General features: G+C 34.9%; 2 protein-coding genes across 3 annotated transcripts in view; one reads left to right on the forward strand and one right to left on the reverse strand.

Moving 5' to 3' along the window:
* LOC113808575 (UPF0547 protein C16orf87 homolog) overlaps positions 1–8,333 on the forward strand; it is a 14,878-nt gene extending 6,545 nt beyond the window's left edge. The window contains exons 2-4 of one of the 2 annotated variants that reach the window (XM_027360010.2): positions 1,573–1,872; positions 2,178–2,264; positions 6,511–8,333. In XM_027360010.2, the coding sequence (XP_027215811.1) occupies positions 1,573–1,872; positions 2,178–2,264; positions 6,511–6,723 (600 nt within the window). In that variant the 3' untranslated portion in view covers positions 6,724–8,333. Of the gene's footprint in view, positions 1–1,572; positions 1,873–2,177; positions 2,295–6,510 lie in introns of both variants that reach the window. The other variant, XM_070140974.1, reaches the window with a different exon arrangement.
* The window catches only part of LOC113812795 (uncharacterized), a 6,947-nt gene continuing 265 nt past the window's right edge, over positions 8,319–15,000 (reverse strand). The window contains exons 2-3 of the mRNA XM_027364711.2: positions 13,385–13,465; positions 8,319–11,826 (exon numbers count right to left, since the gene is read on the reverse strand). Of these exons, the coding sequence (XP_027220512.2) occupies positions 11,685–11,826; positions 13,385–13,465 (223 nt within the window). The 3' untranslated portion in view covers positions 8,319–11,684. The remainder of the gene's footprint in view (positions 11,827–13,384; positions 13,466–15,000) is intronic.

A 15,000-nucleotide genomic window follows, 5' to 3' on the forward strand; every position in this document is an offset into this window, starting at 1 on the left:
GCAGTTTGAGAGATCTTTGATAACCTGATTTTAACTGTATTCAGTTCATTGCTACATTTATAGATCAACAAACAGAGACATCACAGCAAGTTTTGATCATACTAAATGTGTGCATTGTATGATTAGCCTTTTTGAGGAAAGTAAGCTTTTTCATCAGTGTGTTTACAATTACTCTGATGGCTTCTTCTCTCCAACTGATTACTTTCATATAATGTATACAGAATGGTTCTTGATGCTTGGGAGAGAGATATAAGGAGGGGGCAAGTGTGAGGAAAATAGGAGGCTAAAATGCAACTTAACGTTTACAGTACCTTTCTTGTAGAGGTAGTTTTAGTTGATGCTTTGCATGCTGTATTGTTTCTTTTCTATATTTTCTTCCCTTTTGAATATATATAAACATTTGTTTTATAGTTTTGTCTGATTATTTAGCCCTCAGTTTTAGCAGTTGTGTTATTTGATTTTATGTACCTGTACTGGTACTTTTGTGGATTATTTCCCAAGTGAGGAGATGAGTATCTGGTATATTTCAAATTAAGAACTTTAGTAAGTCAGTAAAAAGGAATTTTATTTTTGCAGGGAATGATACCATTGTCTCTATTATTTTTATTTGTTATTATCATTATTGTCAATTGTTATTATGTAATTTTTTATGTCTTCTCTAACAGTGATTTTTTAATATTTTCCTATTAACCCCATGGATCTGGAAGCTTCCCTACTCGCACATGAACCACAACACGGGTATTAGGCTTAATTGAGCAGCCACTCCAAAGGATGTGTGGCTTATAGGCTGGGCACACACAAACACTTGTAGGTGCTGACAAGACACCATGCCTCCCCTTTGCAATATTATTTTCTCTTTTTCTTCATAAGCGTTAGCTTTTTTGTCATTTTCTAATGTCTACATGTCATTTAATTTGTATTATCCAGATGGCAATAGACAGTTTTCCTTGCAAAGACTCCATAATATCTCTTAAGGTAGTTCACAATAAGTAATATATTGTTAGGTGTACATTTTTACCTTCTTAATATTCAATTTTCAGTAATACATCTTGTGCCAGATATAGGATCTTGAGCAGGGAAATAGCCTCCTCCCTAGAGCCTGTGTTCTAAAAGCCCCGTCCTAAATGCCCATTGATTCTAATGACCCTCCAAGAGCTTTTTGCACTTGTGGCGAGTCATTCCCATCACTCTGGGTTTCCGCCAATATTCTCATGATAGCTAGTTATTGTCACCCTAGCCCTAGACTTTTCTATGATGTGATGATTAGGTCATATGGATCATAGGGGTTAAGCATAATCATCAGAACATAGATAATTTAGGAGGTCTATTGCAAAAGTTTTGTGTGTCTCAAAGGGGGGGAGGGGGGAATCAGTCACGTGATTATAAGAGAATGGAAGACATTTCTGGATGAACATGTGTCTCTTCTATTTGCACCATAGCACATTCTTTAATAATTATTGATATTGTAATTATTATTGATATTATTACTCGTAATATTATTTGTCATTTTTGTAATAAGTGATCCAACTTTATAACTGTTCAGGGTATAATTTCAAATCATATTACTTTCAGGTACCAGTCGCAACAAAGCACTGTCACTGCGGGCACCAATTTTTCGAGGAGAGACGCCGGTCAACCACCTCAAACACCTCGGAGGTAGAGGAGATTGACGACGGCCAGCTGAAGGAGATGAAACCAAGCAGGGGATCAGCTACGTCAACTGCAGTTAGCGGAATCATGTCTCTAACGGCATCAGTGGGCAAAGGAGACCTGGGCTCGTCAGCCCCGGAGGGCAAGCGTCGTAGTGAGAGGGTCAAGCGGGAGAAGCCCAACTTCTATGATGCCTTGGAGTACGAGAATCAAATGAGGAAGGTAGGTTGCTATGGAATTTTTGTAAGTTTTAAGGATGCCTTTTCAAATAATGTTCAAGAAAATGTTTGTGTCTATTTGCGCAGGACTAATTGTTATTTGTGTATACATCATGCTGTAGGGTGGTATATTTTTTTTCTCTTTTCTCACACACACACACATACATACATACATACATACATACATACATACATACATACATACATACATACAATGTGCACATGTATATCATTTTTAAATGACCCTCCATATAATATGCACAAGAGACTAAGCTCTTCTTTGCCCTGCTCCCCCCCTCCCCATGCTAGGCCCGGAAGGAGAGACAGAAGGAAGAACCTCCCAACCCCACAGGACGGGTGAAGCGCGAACGGAAAGTGAAGAACAACTCAGAGCCGGTTAGTGTTACCATGTATCGCTATAACAAGGTCAGTATCCAGCCCAGCGGGGAAGGCAGGCAGGCAGGTGTCCCAAAGAGGAGAATGCCCTCCCCCCCCCAAGAGAGGAATGCAATCAGTTGTTATAAGCGATGGCGTTTTGTAAAATCGATGTAAGAACTCCATAGATATTGAATCGGCAGTCGCACGAATCCTATTTCTTTTTCTTCATTATTTTATCATTCTCCATTTTTTTTTTTTTTTTTTTATTATTATATTTTTTTTACACATCCTTAACAATCTTATTTGAACTCTCTACATATTAGCTTTCACTAATATATAAGAATCCTTGCACCATATCCTTCCCCCACCCTAAGATAATCCGAAATTGGCGCTGTAATGCATCACATGTCCCAAGTGTGACTTATATGCACTCCAACCCTCCCACTAGCTAATCTTCATGAATACTCTTAGTATATAACGTGTATATATATATATATATATCTTTAAGGTCTGACAGATCTGGACAGCTAATGACCTCGGCAAGAAATGGACGTGAAATGACATCTTTGGGACAACCTCCTAACCTTCTTTCACAGAAATTTTCTACTTTTTTCTATTGGTTGTTTAGGCTTTACCATTTCTTACATTATCAACAAACAAATAAGTGAATGTAGTCTTGAATGATTGCCTTGTATAATCTATAAATCTCTTATCTATATACTCAATTTCCTTATTTTCTTGCTGGAAGGAATGTGCTGCTTCAGTTGTAAATGATGAATACTTGAAAATATCCTTATGTGATATGCTTTTACCAGTTTGTTGCAGACATGACAATTGAGGTCAGATACCTTTTCCTCTCTCATTTGGTTAAAACAGGTGTTCTCGCTTGTTTGAAGATATTGGTAACATCTCTTATGATTTTCATACACACAATACGGATTTCAGATTTGGTGATGGTGATCAGAGATATAATGATATTGATTGGCAGTACATCAAGAAATGTTTATTACAAGAAATATGTTTGCTAATCAGTGGCTCGTTAATATATCTTCTTTGGAGGCTTGAGGAATACAAGTGCATGATTACAGTAATAAGGTTTATTTTTATTTTCTACTTTTCTTTTGGGGGAAGGATTAGCAATGCATGAATTTCTAGTGAGTATGGTTGTTTGCATTTCATTTGCTTGGATTTTAGTCTTATAGATTGTCCCCTTGCCTTTGGTTTATTTCAGTTACTAACATTTGTGTGCGAAGATGACTCTATGCTTTGCCTTTACAATGTTATTTTCTCTTTATGCATAAGTATTTTTAGCTTTTTTGCAATTTTTCAGTCCATATTTGTTATTTGATTTGCTTTTTCCAAATGGTCATTGACTTTATAGTATCTCTAGATAATCTATAACTCGGCCTTCATCTGAAATGCTCATGATGGCTAGTTCACATCACCCCAACCCATAGCCAGATATTCCCATGACGGCTTGATCAAGTGACCCACCCTTCAAACCTTAACCTTACGATCATCCAGATCATAAGGGTTAAGGTAAAAAAATACAATAGCACAAAATACAAAAACATGCACACACATGCACATACACACACATGCACATACACACACATGCACATACACACACATGCACATACACACACATGCACATACACACACATGCACATACACACACATGCACATACACACACATGCACATACACACACATGCACATACACACACATGCACATACACACACATGCACATACACACACATGCACATACACACACATGCACATACACACACATGCACATACACACACATGCACATACACACACATGCACATACACACACATGCACATACACACACATGCACATACACACACATGCACATACACACACATGCACATACACACACATGCACATACACACACATGCACATACACACACATGCACATACACACACATGCACATACACACACATGCACATACACACACATGCACATACACACACATGCACATACACACACATGCACATACACACACATGCACATACACACACATGCACATACACACACATGCACATACACACACACGCACATACACACACACGCACATACACACACACGCACATACACACACATGCACATACACACACACGCACATACACACACACACACACACACACAGTAACAGTCTGTTGGTATGCTCTAGAACAGGGCTAAATTCTTTAGAATTTTTGTTCATTTGAGCGGCCGGTTTTATTTTATGAGCAGTTGCAAGTTTATTTGGTATACTCCAAATATGGCATCATTCAGTAGAGCAGGCTGGAGGCCATATAGATATTTTTCTGAGGTTGTAGACTATGGCCATTTAACCCATCAACCCCCATGGTTAGAATTTTTGCTAGTGAGCCTTTGATGTGGGATTGTTGGTATACATCAGCAGTTTCCCATTAGCATCCAGCTGGTTCTGTAGTTTGCAAGGAACATTAAGCACCTTAAAACTTATGTTGTGATATCATTTATTTATTATTATTATTTTTTTTAATGTGGAAGTTTACCTTTACTTGTTATTGGTGGTATTGCATAAAAGTTTTGCCATGCAAATGGTGCCAAAAAAAATTGTAAAAAAAGAAGCTCCTTCTGATGAACCAACGGCATGGGAATGATTGTGATGCGATGCCACTCACTACTTGGTCTACAATAGCTATGTATGTACAGTTACACAGAAAACTATCATTAGGAGGGATGTCAAAAGATTCAATAATGAACAGAACCTTTTGATATGGAAGGGTTGGTATTGGGTTTTGAATTTGTCTAGTTCTGATCCGTGTCTCGAATAGTCGTTCTGGAATTCATATGCATTCATATTCCTGTAAGAGATAGAATATACCTGGCAATGTTCAGATAAGCCATACACACTCAAAAGCAGTTGGAAAATCAGGGATTCCAACAGTTTGGCAGCATTAACAACTAAATTTCAAGAAGTATCATTGCTCATTCAAAATGTTTAGCATGATTTTCTAACAACATTTTTCTGTGTAGCTTTACATGCCACCAGGTGGATGGGGTTAATACTTCATGAATGATAGAGTTAGAAATCTGACTGTGGTTGCCTAATGTGGCCATGGGTTAAAAATTATTATATTTTGTTCAACTTGGAAAGCTACAATAAATTATTTAAAAAAAAGAGCAATATTATTAAATACACTAACTTTAAGAAATTTAAAAATCTGTTCCTTTATTGTTAATATTGATTATTATTATTGTTAGTAGTATAAGTAGTAGTAATAGTAGTAGTAGTAGAAGATGGCTCCATTTGAGTATTAATAAATGCTTTTAAGCAGTTGGATTGTTGTTTTTAAAAATGCTGTTCACGCACATGGTATTTCTGAAGATTATAGATAAAGGGATTTTAAAAATATGATCTGTTTTATAAGCTAAAAGTTGAAATTTGCACTTGCATCTCATTAAATGAATTATATCATCTCTGTTGTTATTTAAATAAGGTTATAAAATTGCCGAACAAAGAAGTTTTAAGGCAGGGGTTCTGAACCTGGGATCATAAACCACTAAAGACAGTAAAGAAGTTACACATTTTACCCAAGAAGTTTTTAAAAATGATTTTGATATTAATGATTACTTCATTTAAATCTCTCTATCTTGTTGCATTGCATGGGTAATTATTGTAGTTCTGGTAGTCAATATAGGCCATTTTGTGTTTATGAGGTGCGATCTTGCTGTTGCCAAATCTGACAGGATAGTCTTTTTATAGTTCATAAATTTATATATGAATTTCTTTGCATACTTTGAAAATCAATTTGACAAAACTATTTTGATTCCAAATACCAATAAAGTCTATGTTACAACACAAAATGTTGAAGAGAAACATTTTTGTTATTAAGATTTACCTTTTCAATTTGTGTTATGCATTCATTCTTCAAGTGTTCAGATAGTTGCAGCTATGCATATTGAGATTTTTTTTTTTTTTCTGGGAGATGGTCATTGCCTTCCTCAAAACTTCTAAAGGGTTCATGACAACAAGAAAAAAGAAAGAAAGAAAGAAAAAAAAAATTATAATAATGCACTCTGTGTTAACATTAAATCCTAAACTATAAACTGTATCATGTTGGTTATCATTTTTACACTGTTCCCACTCTTCCTTCTTCTGTTCACACTACAGGTATAAACTCGGATATCTTTTTTTCTTCCGGTTTCAAATACTTATTTAAGGTTGCAAAACATTGAAAGAAGTTTTATAGTGGCTTAAAATTTCAGGAAGAGGAAGAAGATGAAGAACCAGTGAAGGAAAAGAAGAAGAAGAAGAAGAAGAAGAATAACAACAATGGTGAGAAGAAGGACAAGGAAGAAGAAGTGGACGAAGACATCATGGCAGGCATCACAGCAGAGAAGGAGATACAGTTCGGCATTGTCTTATCAGATATCAACTTCAAGCTTGGCCTAAACAACCCAAAATTTATCAAAATTTGAATGCCTTTCATCTTTTGAGAGAAAGTGAATGAGGTTGGCAGTAGCTCCTGTGAATAGGGCAGCTGTATTTGAATATGAAATTCAAAGAAAATTATTTATTTGAAATCAGTCAAGACATGTGGTGTACAATAATACCAAACATAAAAGGGAATCAAATATAGTGCTGTTGAAATCAGTAAGTCGACATTTTTTACTAGAGTGATGTTTCATGTTGCATCAGCTTTATCAATTGCAATATACAATATCAGATTGCAAAATTTTAATGCATGAATTCATTTACTTCAAATGAATAATCAGTACTGTTTGATGAACCAAGGTTGGGATTTTGTAAACTTCTTCATTACACCTCTCTTTTGAGAGGAAATTTTCAGATATAGTGTAAAGTAGGAGAGATTTATTAATTGATCATCTGAGTACGTTTCATCTCTCTGGGACGTAAGGTAGCTAGAAGATCATTTGTCTCGTCTATACCATAAGTTTGTCTTCAATATGATAAAAGTATTTCTAGAAAAAATTTCAGATTTTTTCTAATATTTGGTTTTATATTTGCATATTGTCATACCGTAATGACAAGTAGGTGGAGAAGGATGACCATTTGTATCTTTACTGCGTATTTTTTCAAAGTTTGAAAATTATGGTCACAAATGATAGGAAATAGGAGGGCTCTGAGAAAGAATGGATCCTTCTTTTTATTGTGACATTTTGATATAAAAAAAATCTCGGTAAATTTTGTAATTAAACCAGATGGCAAGTGAAATGTTGTTTATCTCGTAATTTTGTCAATATTTGTAGTAAAGTTTTAAAATGAATGAAGGATTTTTGATGTCAGATCTTTGTTATTCAGACTGACAAGAGGACAATGATGAACTATTCTCTGAAATCTTCCATTACTGTGAAATGTGCAACTTTCTTTATGAATGTTTTTTAAACAAGAATAATGTCAAAGGAATCCAGTATCATTTAATGAACTTCTTACATAGTAAAGTACATAAATTTCAAGTTCCTTTATAAAGCAACAAGTCCTGACACGTATTTACCTTTATTACTACTATTTTCTGCCATTGTATATACTTTGTACATATTTCCTATGGTCAGGGAAAGGAGGGAAATAATACAAGGGGTTTTCATAACATGGAGAACTTACTAAGGGACCTTCAGCTGAAGTGGATGCGTAAATTTAAACCAAAGTTTCACACCTCATTACAGATTCTTCCTAAAGCTATTTAGGAAGGAAAGTATTATCTTGGGATTTTTTTTTCCTTTTCTTTTTTTTCCATTAATGAGATTTTTTTCATCATCATCTTCCAGTATTTAAGGAGAGAAATCTCACAACTGTGCTTCAGTCATACTTATTTATAGCATCAGGAAGCCCAAAAGACAAAAAAATTATATTTAGAAAAAAAAGAAGCAACAAAAAAAATATATGATTATTTAGTGATGCTCAAAAAGAGAATATGCATATTTTTACTGCACAATAAATCTGTTCAAGGCTTAATTCAGAATGTATCATACCATTTCATATACTTTTCATCTATGCACTTTGTAATATTCATATCATGTATCATCCTTTTGAGGATAGGTGTAATGAAATAAAGTTCTTTTTATAATAATATTTTTCTTTATAATAACCTCCAATCTATATTTCTTTGAAGACCAGCTGAAAACATAATTTCAGTTCATATACAGACTTCACAAAAACACATGATAAATGTAACCAGTTCTGGCAACATACAAGCAAATGAATGCAACAGACAAAAATAGGATGGTAATCTTAGTATTAAATCCAGCTTACTTCCAAAAAATTTGCACCTTGTTTACTGAAATTGGTTTGATGGAAATACAAGTAATCCTGAAACTGCATTTTATTTTTTACTGTGAACCACCTGTTTGCTCTCTGACATGAGCACATAAAAGAATGTGTAATAATATATTTTATAAGATAAAGTTGTCTATCTTTATCTGTTCCATGAAATTATACACTAATGGTCTTGCAAAGGTCTTACAGTAGTTCTTATAAGAATTCTCATGTCTTTCATTCTCATACAGTGCATATACAAAAATCAGTACCTTACAAGCCATCACTGCCTGGAGAAAACATTGTCTTGCAACACAGAGTATTTACAAAAAAAAAAGTTCTAAGCATTTTCCCTTACATGTAAAAATAATATTGCTAACTTGAAACAAATTCTGAGTGTAGTTATGAGTTACACATGACAGCTTTTAACCCAATGCTGACAGGAAAATGTTGCATTCATTTCAGTATTTTGTTAAATGTTTTTGTGCATAGATAGCTCTGCCAGCAGAGGAGTCGATTAGATCTTTTGACCTCGCCTTTCCTTGAATAGCGGGAAAACACTTTTTTACTAATGCTATCAACATCGAAACTTATTTTTGGTATAAACATAATAATTTCTATATTGTTAGTGACATTACTAACAGCAGTATTCAATGCTAGAAAATATTGAAAATCAAGGAAAAAGGTAAACAAGTGAACAGGTAGTTCTTGTAATTGGCTCATTGGTGACTTCGTACACGTGGAGCCATCTATATGTAAAGACAATTACTAAATTGAACACACACTAGGCACAGCATGTACGCACATGCCATTCCCATCGGCAAAGGGTTAAATACTAAAAAATATTGAAAATCAAGGAAATGGGTAAATAGGTGATACGGGTATTTCTTTGTAACTGGCTCATTGGTGACTTAGTAATTATGGAGCCATCTATATTAAAAAACAATTACTAAATTAAACAAACAGTGGGCATAGCATGTATCCCCGGTGGCAAGTGGTTAATTTCAAATAAGTTTTTGGCCTATGACACAGAAACCTTTGTTTACCTTTCAAGGTGTTGAAGTTTAGAGAGGCAATTTGTACAGAAATCAGAAGTCTACAGATTTCTTGCTATATCTTAGGTAACCTCAAAAAGGTCAGGTAATTATATGAAAGCTTTGCAATGAAATGCTTTGTTTCAAGCACAAAAAAGAGATCTGATACAACTTTTTAAATATCCCACTTAAAAGAGATTCAACTTTCTGATGTAATCTTATTTAACAAAATGAATCTTTGCTTGCAAAGAACCATCAGTGTTCTTTCTAGAGGTTACTTCTCAATATATCACCTCTGCACCTTTCCTATGTTGCTTCTCTTGTGTACATGTATTCATCATCAGAAAATGGTCCCTATGGTCCCTAATTTGCAATGGTGGAACAAATGGTGAAATAATAAATTTTTAAAATGTAAATAAATTAAAAATCTGTCACTTGCATACCCACACTTTCAAGTACACCACTGGTTAATGACCATTGCACTTGTAATACTTTTGTACATTGGTTGCAGTTATAAAGTTCTTTCTTCAGTTTGGAGAGACAGCAAGTCTAAATTCTGACTGTACTTTAACTTACAATCAGTAGTTATGTCCATTCACACTTCATATTTCTTGTAGATGGTCAATGTCCCATTACTTGCTACAAGTTAAAAGCTCAAAGCACTTGACAAGAACATTGCTCTGTGGCATCCATAAAATCGCTATGCAATCCATACAAGAAAATTAGTCTAAATTTTCATTTTGGACTAGCATCATAAGCAGATGCTGTCAACAAATCCACATTTCCCACTTATTACAGCCGCTAATTTATACCCTAATACCACATGAATGAAACAATATATACATTTCCTAATCACCTTTAGATAAACATTAATACATTGATGACAATTAATGCACAAATGAGCTGGTTTGGTATGTCACAATTCTCAGTCTTTGTAACTGTACTCCAGTGATGTCTTCTGACTGCACTTACAAAAAACCTGTGAAATAGTAACCCAAACATATAACTTTATCACAAAATAAATTACTTTTTTAGAATCATGGTCAGCTTTACTCAAAAACAATTTTAGCGCAACAGACACCATATTACAATATGTAATATCCAGACAGTATATGTGATGCATCATTATCTAAAACCAATTGAAGTTTGACAGTAATTGTTAATTTGCAAATTTTTGCATAAAAGTCTAGGACTAAGGGGTAACATTTATAGTATAATTGAAAGATACATTACCTTAATAGTGGGGGAATTTCAGTTAGTTTGTTAAAATTGTGCTAGGCATGACCCAATTGATATTCATATATACGGACATGCATATACACAAAAATAAATGCATATCTATCTATCTATCTGATAGATATATATTTATCTATCAATCTATCCAGTTATTTTGTAGGTCTTGACTGATAGATATGTATTTATTTCTGTGTATATGCAAAGCTGTACAATGAATATTCATTAGGTTGAGCCTCGCACAGTTCTAACAAACCAGTCGTATGATATGAAATTACTTGCAAAAATATCTACTTATACAAAATATCCTTTGAAATTAATTATAACTTCATTCCATTTCATAGATGCAAACTATAGAACAAGAGCAGATAAAACATTTCTTATGAAATAGGAATATTCATCTAAGTGAAAATAGCTGCCTAAAGCATATGCATACAATATATTAAATACCAAATTTAAGATATAATTGATTCAGACATATGTTTAATGCAGTTGCTATTTCCACTGCTTTACCATAGTAAAACAAGAACAACAATTTTGAAGTAAAGCATGCATTATATGAGTGGAAAGACTTAAATTTTAAAATATGGAAGGTAATTATTCACAATATATAACTTTAAAACTCTTTATTACTATTCAAATCATAAATATAACTCTAACTGTACTTACATCCTACAATTCAATAGTAAACATTGACAAAATTAATGAAAAGTAAAAAAGGAAAAGAAAAGTTGTCAAATATGCATGATCTGACACTTTTTTACAACAGTAAACAAGCATCAGCTGATTAAATGGGGTGTTTCGTTTATTTACAAAGTTTTGGAAAAGCCATCCTTCTGGCCTTCCAGCACACCCCTATCACAGTTGTCTGCATATTCAGCATTTCAAGAAAGGGTCCACTATTTCTTTTCCCCAGATAAATTTCTGAAGTAATCTAGTTGGGTTTCTCTTATGGTTTCCTTTATCTTATTGCTGCCACTGACATCTGTCTGTCGGAGAAGATCTTGTTTCTCTTTTGAAATGTCTCCGATTAAATCGAGTCTAGAAACAGAGGAGAAATAGGAGACATTAAAATAATGCTGACAAATGTACAAATTGAATATATGCAAAAATTCTCCATTTTCCTTTGTTTGGTTGGCAGCCTTGGTTATGCTTACTGTTCTTTTGGTCATACAAACTTTTTGTGAAAACTTGGTGCAACATGCTGATGGCATTGGTGTATACAAAGTAAAGGTAGACAGTTAAGTGCATAATGCAGACAGTGCTAGGAGTGGTAGTGTAACACTTTAATGAAGTAACCATGCACCACTTTATTTTCATATAAACTGAGAGTAAACACTAAACTAAATGACTAAAATATGTAAGATGAGGGAAGGAGGGAGGGAGGGAGGGAGGGAGGGAGGGAGAAACGGCGGAAGAGGAAGCAGGGAGGGAGGGAGGGAGGGAGGGAGGGAGGGAGGGAGTGGGAGTGGGAGTGGGAGGGAGAGAGTGGGAGTGGTAGTGGGAGGGAAGGAGGGAGATAGAGAGAGAGAGAGAGAGAGAGAGAGAGAGAGAAGGGGAGATAAAGAAAGTGAGAGAAGGGGAGAGAGAGAGAGACAGAGAGACAGAGAGAGAGAGAGAGAGAGAGAGAGAGAGGGGGGGGGGGGGGCAGGCAGGCTTCATTTCCTTGTCACACCTTTTTCATAAGTGATTGTGAGGTAAGGATTTGGGGGTGCAGTCATTTATAAAACCTATTTCATATATCTAACAAAAATGGATTTTCCCCCCCTCTGCTATTAGGGAGGAAGAGAGGAAATTTGGAGGAAAAACAAGAATGGTATGAAGAGGAGGAAAAGAGGAAACGAAAATGGGAAAGAGAAACAACAGGAATTAGTTTTTAAAAAGGCAGTAAAACTTACTGACTCAAACCACTACCCTAGCAAACACACATTCAGTGCTCTAGCAAAGGCCAACAAATATGTACCACATCTATTCTGGCAAGAGAAAGATTCCTGGTAATTTATCACTGAATAAGGACCAAATCCAAGCTCTATTTGGTAATTCTTTACGGTAGGGATGCACTTGCCCGAGACTAAGTCCCCAACTCAATGTCACAAACTTTATTCTGCAGTCTAAATTGCTGACTGGGCATACTTGACTGCCCCAAGGAAGAGTTGATGAGGGGCCCAACACCCACTAGCAAACACTGTCTTCACTTCAGTATGCATGGAAAGATAGAGCTGAAACTCAGGAGTGCCAAGTGTACTTAGCTTGTGAGCACCACTTTCCATGATCTTTTTCTTTTATTTGTGAATTTACTGTTCTTGACTGCAAATTATTTCTTGTACTGACAACTATAACTTTTTGTCCTCTACAAGAGTACCATCATCAATTTACCCTAGCTTACTGCAGCCCTACTGTAAAGATTAACTATCTATTTTAACAAAATATGTATAGTAGAAGCTTGATGGCCATTGCGAGATAACAAAACTGCACAGGTAACAGCAATCCTTTGAATCACAGGTTGCATCAGTAAGCTTTACTCATAAGTCATAGAATATCATGAGAAAAGAATCATCTTATGAGAAAATGCAATTCACAAAGTATTAGACATACTAACCGAAAAGTATACACCAGTGACAACATGGCAAATATGCTGCCCATGACAAGGGGACGTCGATATTTTTGGAAGTCAAACCCCCTGAAAAGAAAAAGTAATCTTAGAATTTCTATCTACAAAGACTACACACGTAATGCTTAGGTCAGATGAAAAGCACATATACCAAATAGCATACAATCTTATATAGTGTTAAAGTGGATAAAGTGGCAGGACATCTGCACACATAGAAAATATTTCTGATGTACATTTTCCCTCCTAACTAATGTTTACTCAATAAAAAAAGTAAATAACTGAAATAAATTCAAAATAAATACTTTTGTACTCTACTATCATAAGGCCTACTTCATTTAATGAAAAATGGCAGGAAAAGGAACTAATGTCAATGTCAGTTACATTAGTAGTGTGTGAATATGATTTTCAAAAGTGACATTTTTTCATATAGTCATACTAGCTTTGTTCTTCTCAAATCCACAATAAACTTGGTGTGGTCTGTGAATGAATGCCTACAGTATGAAGTTCAGGGCCACAGAAAGTGATGTCAGGCCCCAGAGCAACTAGTGGATGTGAACCCTTGCTTTACTCTTGACATCAAAATGCTAATAAAGTGACTGGAACACTACAACTAAACCAAAAAGAACAAACTTTTTTGAGATACAAATAAAATTTGCAAAGATTTTCAAGAGAGAAAACAGAAGGAAAAAGTACTTGCTAAATTATTTCAAAATGTATAAAACAAAGTGGATCCTAGGCCCTGAGGGAGCTGCCTTGCCTACTCTCCCCTCCCAGTGGTTCTGGGAGGGAAGAGTAGTGGCGCAGTATTCAACAAAGAATACACACAGACATGTAGCTACAAGGGGATGTGACCTCTAATAAAAATCTAGTACACCCAGGTGCGGGGATGTGACCTCTAATAAAAATCTAGTACACCCAGGTGCCCTTAACTGTCATTCCTACTTTATGTAATCATGATTTACTTTTTCTGTATTTTTTGTTTTATTTAATATTCTGTGTATATCAGAAATTGTGAAGTGCCCTAATGCCCATCACTGATTTGATCTTGGAATAGGCCTATGCCCTGACATCTTTTGTGGCATCAGCATGCCATAGCCATATACCCAGCTATATCCCCTCTGCTGCCATTATAATACTAATACATTCTCTATCTTCATTCTCTCTTCTTTCCTATTTTCTAGTAAGTCTACTGAGAAAGCATCACATGTTAAGAAGACAACTGATATCCAAAGATGAAAATACCATCTTATCTTTGTTTTTTAAGATACAGACAAGACAGTGGAATGACAATACCATAAAACGAAAAATTCTCTACAGATTTAAGTGAAATGACAGACTTAGAACATGAACTAATTCATAAAACATGGACACTTCCAGCTGAACATCTATTTCATACTGGGAAACCAAAAAGGCTTAACATACACTATAAAAGTTTACTAATAAAATCCTTAGTCAAATTTGCATACATGCTAGGTGTTATCCAAAGATAAACTGTAGGAATCCTATTTTCACCACAGTAAAATGGCCAAAAGAAAATACATGTATCAATCTATCTATTTGATATAAAGATCTATATAAGTACTTATATATAGACCTTGCTTGAT

This window comes from Penaeus vannamei, chromosome 27 (genome assembly GCF_042767895.1).
Source record: "Penaeus vannamei isolate JL-2024 chromosome 27, ASM4276789v1, whole genome shotgun sequence".
NCBI lineage: Eukaryota > Metazoa > Arthropoda > Malacostraca > Decapoda > Penaeidae > Penaeus > Penaeus vannamei.